At 42.5% G+C, this 5,638-nt stretch overlaps 1 protein-coding gene across 1 annotated transcript; it reads left to right on the forward strand.

The window, feature by feature from the left end:
* The first annotated feature begins 518 nt into the window (after positions 1-518).
* Positions 519-5,364, forward strand: fjx1 (four-jointed box kinase 1). The gene has a single exon (XM_044124205.1). The coding sequence runs from the start codon at positions 916-918 to the stop codon at positions 2,197-2,199; it is 1,284 nt and encodes a 427-aa protein (XP_043980140.1). The 5' UTR covers positions 519-915; the 3' UTR covers positions 2,200-5,364.
* The last annotated feature ends 274 nt before the right edge of the window (positions 5,365-5,638 follow it).

Below are 5,638 nucleotides of genomic sequence, written 5' to 3' on the forward strand. Positions count from 1 at the left end.
GCACATTGAACTTATGTGACTTAAATTAAATAAAGCTAAAGTAGAATAAAACAATGGTGAAGGCTGAAAGCTTTCTGACTCTCTCAAAGCTACGATTAAGATCAACAACAACAAAAACGACATTGTAGAAGGTATACATTGTTTCTGTAATTCATAAAAGCAATAAACAGTGGTAAGCTTTAAGGATAAAAATGTTATCTCACATCCGGTCAGATCTTTTCCAGCCATAATCGCCTTGTGTGCTTCATTGGATGTTTTGATTTTCGAGCACGGAATAATTTGTTGAAAAAGGGGAGATTAATTGCAAATCAAAATGTCTCTGCTCCGAGTATTAATTATTATAATGGATGCATGTTTCAGTGCCACACAATCCTCTTGCATCACACATACACACCATAAAACGCGGCGCGGTGCACTTGCTTCGCTCCTCGCTGAGCTCTCCTTCCCACGATCCGCCCACCACCTCGGGCTGAAGTCACGTGCTCTACCGCCTAGTGTCTCTTGGTGTTTCTACACCATCACAAATCAAACTCTCAGTCAGCGCCCCGGCGGAGAAGGAAGCCGAGTTGAGCGGCAGAAAGGCGTGTGCTACACAGACAGAGAGCCTCCAAGACGCCAGCGGGCTTTCACTGTGAACATCTAACAGATTACATCCGCTGCAGCTGGCCTTTTTTTTTTTTTTTTTTTTTCACTGATTCCTGAACTCATCGGAACAGGACAGGAGATGAGATTCATACAGACCCGGAGATCCAAGCAGTCCGCCAGCGTTCAGCGGTGCGTCGAGGGTGTCCGGGGCACAGAGCGCGCAGCCCAGAGCCGCTCCACCTCAACTGTGGACTGAAGACAGTTGCTTCTCTCTTCCTGAAGCACATTTTTGTTCTGCTGGATTCTGGACTGAGGTGCGGGGGGGAAACCATGAGGGCTCTCTCAGCAAACTTGTTCGCTGTGCTCTTAATGTGTGTCCTTGCAAGTGTTTTCTACGTGTGGAGCGCGCTGGAGTATCGCTTGGAGCGACACAAACGGGGCTCCTCAGTGCCGGACGGGGGGTCCTTTCATCAAGGTTCTTCAGAGGACCATTCTGCCAAAACTTTCCGAGCGCTGCTTGCTGTTCCAGTTCCACAAAGACAGAACTCGGCGGGCAGATCGAAGGCTCAAAATCTCACCAATCCATCTGCCTTTGTGGGAAGTCGAGATTATCATGTGAATGGGGATGACGAGAGGTCAGCGCAACGGGAGGGTTCGGTCAACTTAGGCTACCCAGTGGATGATGGGATATTCTGGAGCAACTGGCTGGAAGACGTCCTCCCTGTGAGATTCACGGAAGGATACGCCGAGGCTTGGAGGAGCAAGGCAAGGACATCGCCGGTGGTGAAGCTGGAGCCTGGATGCGGCAGGATATCCAATCAGCTGGCCACGTTTGCAGACGGGACTAAGGCGTGTGTGCGCTACGGGATCAACGCGGACCAGGTGCAGGGGGAAACTCTGACATACTACCTGGCCAGTCTGCTGGGCATCACAAATCTGCCTCCGCTCGTACTGTCGCAGCTTAACGGCGACAGTGCGCAATGGGTGGCCGTGAGGACGCGGATAAATAATTTGCAGTGGAGCGATCGGGCCGTTGTGTCTCTCACAGAGTGGATTTCCAACCTGACCGGAGTGGTCACACCTGCGCCCCTCAGACAGGAGAGCAGCGGGCTGCTTCCTGCCCTCAGGTGCCTCGAGAACAAAACTACGGCAGAGCTGCTGGAGCTGATGCAGTGGAGCGACCTGATCGTGTTCGACTACCTGACTGCGAACTTCGACAGGCTCGTCAGCAATCTGTTCAGCCTGCAGTGGGACCCCCACGTGATGGAGAGGGACACCAACAACCTGCTGAAAACGCCCCACGGGGACCTGGTGTTCATAGACAACGAGGCCGGACTCGTGCACGGCTTTCGCGTGTTGAACATGTGGGAGAAATATCACCATTCAGTCCTGAGCTCCGTGTGCGTGTTCAGGAAAAGGACTATGCAGCGCGTGGCGGAGCTGCACAGGCGCAGAGACTCCAAGCAGAGGCTGCTGGGGCTCTACAGAGACAGCGAGCCTTTGTCTCAGGAACTGGGGTTTCTCTCTGACGAGCACGCTGCTGTTCTCCAAGACAGGATAGATCAATTGTACAGACACATCATGCAATGCAAAGAAAGGTACACTCAGCTGTGAGCACCAAGGGCGCACAGGTGATAGATTGGCATGGCAAGCCATTAATGACAAACAGTGGTGCCCAGGACACAATATAATGTGAAAACCCCACCAGAAAACCGTATTTGAGGGGCGTTTTGAATTCTTGGGGGTGAACAGTTTTTTTTTTTCTTTTCAAGAAATTGAAAACGAAATTAAGTTGCTTGCATCAACGTTTATGCTGCATTAGTTTTGGTTTGTGTGATATGTTAATGATAATAGTAAATGTTTACAAAGGCCAGCTGATGTCAAGCATCCCTTCAACATGATCTAAATCGATGAAAGTTGGTGACAATTGTGGTACGTTTGTCCTACTAAAATTTTCAATCATGTTGCTCTTTTAAAGAAAAATAACTTTTATTAATATATGTATAACAGAAGCAACTGCTTCAATGAAGGTGTAAGTGTTGGAAAAATTGCCATTCAATGACCAGAAGGCATGCTGGATGTTATTAGTCCTCATGAACAGTTATTTACTGCACAACTGTGTGACATAAAAAAAAAATAAAAAATGTTTACTGACCAGATAGATCGCTTAGTTTACATCGGCTGTTAACACAACTTCATTTCACAGTTTTCCAAAATGGCACTCGGTGACTGGATAAAACATATGTAAAACATGGGGTTCTGGTGGGGATCTTACAGTGTCCTGATATTAAATGTTGAATTTTTTACCAGACAGTACACCAATGTTTGGCACTAATGGAATGCCATAGATTGTTTGCATGGTAGAGCTTTGCAAAACTGATGCCTGTTACACATAGTTAATTTGAATATCCAACTGAACTACCTCTTGTGAATAGAATATGTTGCCTACTTTAAATATAAGTCGAGTTTGAAAATTGTTCATAAGCTTCCCGCTGAGATTTATGCCTCTCTGAAGTGGAAACAATGTGGCCAATTTAAGTTATTTGTTTTTGTTAATTTGCTGAACATTTGCTGACCTGAATATGAACAAATGTAAAGACTATCTGCTGTAGTCCTGTTTGTGATTAGGGTACCATAATAAAGTCCTTAAAGAGATAGCTCGGAATTTTTAGAGTGAGGTTAAAAACTTATTAGCAGTTAATATCTTAGATGTATCAGATAACTTTCATAGTGTCTTCACTTTGCAAAAATAAGAAGTGGTTTTCTTTGGATCTCGAAACTAATGGCTACTCAGAGAGGGACCAAGATCAAAGTGGGCTCATACCCTTTTAAAAACTCTCAAAAGTGTCACAGTAGTTTATGGAAATTATTTTTAGAAACATTTAAGCTGTCATCATGTCTGTATGGGGAAGTTAGCTGTTGCTTTCTTTCAGTGTAAGAAATCAGGAAATCCTGGAGCGTCCTGGCTCCAGGAGGTTGTGGACTTCAGAACATCTTCCATGTGAAAGGCATGCTAAGAACACAACATGTTACTCCTTTTCTAGTTATTTTAGTATTTTATAGTTTTAAGATGTTACAAGCCCACTTCTGCTTGACCCCTCTGACTTTTTTTTAATATAAAAATTAAGACACTATAAGAGTTTCTTAATTTTTACTTATGATATTAACTACTCATAAGCTTTTTGCAGAACATCACTTAAAAGAATCAGAACTACCCTTATGTTGTGTTTGAATTTTTGCCTTGTGTTTAAATATCCAAGTGACATATGCCTACTCCAAAGCCTTAACCTATGTTGATTCTTCTTCAGTATTGTATTTCTGTTCACATTAGCTCGCTTTTTATAGACAGTAATTTGCACACATTGTAATAGATAGCACCTGCACTTGTGTCAATGTGTTAATATTCAGCCTTAAAAGTCACAGGTGTGTCATATCTATTGTGCGTTTGCTGTTTATGTTGTAAATATTGTCTGGCAACAAGTTTTGATGCTAAACTGACTTAATGTGCATTGTGACATTCCAAAATTGTGTCCTTTTTTGAAAAAAGAAATACACAAAACGTATTTTACAATATGTGTTTTGTACACAGAATATACTCAAAAGCATTAAAACCACTGTGGGTGTAGTATATCTAAAGTCTGGGGGTGGGGAGTTAGTGTAAAAGTCTATTTAGTCTTTGTATTCTACAATTTTTCACTAAAGCTTGACTGTTAGCCACATGCTTGCAACAGCACAAATCTCTTTAATCCCCCCTTTTTAATCTCAAATAGAGTGGTGAGCTAAAGTAGACTGACTCTTTGGGACACATTTGAAAAATGGTTTTAGTGTTCCCTAACTGTAGCTTCCCATTTTTTAAGAAATGACTAAGCTTTGTTCAAAGATTATAAATGGTTACTGAATCTGATCAATAATAGTTGTGTTATAAGTTCAATCTATTGACCCAAAAGGGAAGCACGCTCAGAGAGGATCGGATTGAGCACTTTACAATTAATGAGGGCAGAGTGTTAGTATTTTTTCGCAGCATGATTTCGGAATTTAAATTTTATTTCCTGAGTGAATGACTTCACCACTTCACTTTCCATCATTTTGTAGTCCCTGTTTTGTGTCTAATTTCTGTTTGTCAAGCACATCCATAGAATTTTGAAGGCTTAATTTTTCACTGTTTTGCTGTCATACAAATAATTATTTTGCTGTTACTTTCCTTACTAGATCAAACAGTGCAGCACTAACTGTTTCTGCAATATCAAATTAGTTCATCTCTTTCAAATTGTGGGTATTTTTGGTACTTGCAGCCCTTGTGTCAATGATTTGTGGTTATTTCACAACAGAAGTGTAGGCAGGTACAACTGGACTAGTTTTTTTTTTCTCTATTATTTTCCAGACTGTGCCTCAGCTGTGAAAGGGACTCGAGAATCAATTTGTGCACTGACTGTAGTATGGGCGAAAGCAGGTCATGTTAATGAGCAGGGTGAGGGGTTACATGTGAATATTTGTGTCTCGGCAGGGATTTTGCAAAGACTGCTCTTGCAGCTGGGTTTGGTACTGTAAGCATGTCTGTTTATGCTCTACAGAGATTTTGCAGCAAGCTGCACACACTAGGGATTAAAAACAATGCCAAACAGAGGTCTGCACGTCTGAAGCGCACTTCCTATCCTCCTGTGTTGTATTCGCTTTCTCAGTACTTTATCTACGTCGCAACCATTTCTCCAGTGCATCTGTATTCTTTTAAAACATTATTGTCAGCTTCATTTGTGAATAAAAGAGAGAATGAAAGTTTAATTTTCCTAATTAGCCTTTCTGTGGACTCCTCTGCATATGAGAGCCCTTTTAACCGGGGGGACCATGCCAGCGGTAATCACACTAATGGGGAGAAATCAAAGAGGTTTTCCAAGCACTCCATAACTGTTCACATATGTTCTTCTTTTCTTCTTTCACTATTCCTGTCTGTTCCTCTTCAACCTCCCTTTTCCACCCAATGGCAACTTTTTTTTTTTTTTTTTTTGCACCAAACACATGCCACTTTTTTTGGGCTATTCTGCAGAAGGTAGCTTTT

This window comes from Gambusia affinis, linkage group LG08, assembly GCF_019740435.1.
Source record: "Gambusia affinis linkage group LG08, SWU_Gaff_1.0, whole genome shotgun sequence".
NCBI classification, from domain to species: Eukaryota; Metazoa; Chordata; class Actinopteri; order Cyprinodontiformes; family Poeciliidae; genus Gambusia; species Gambusia affinis.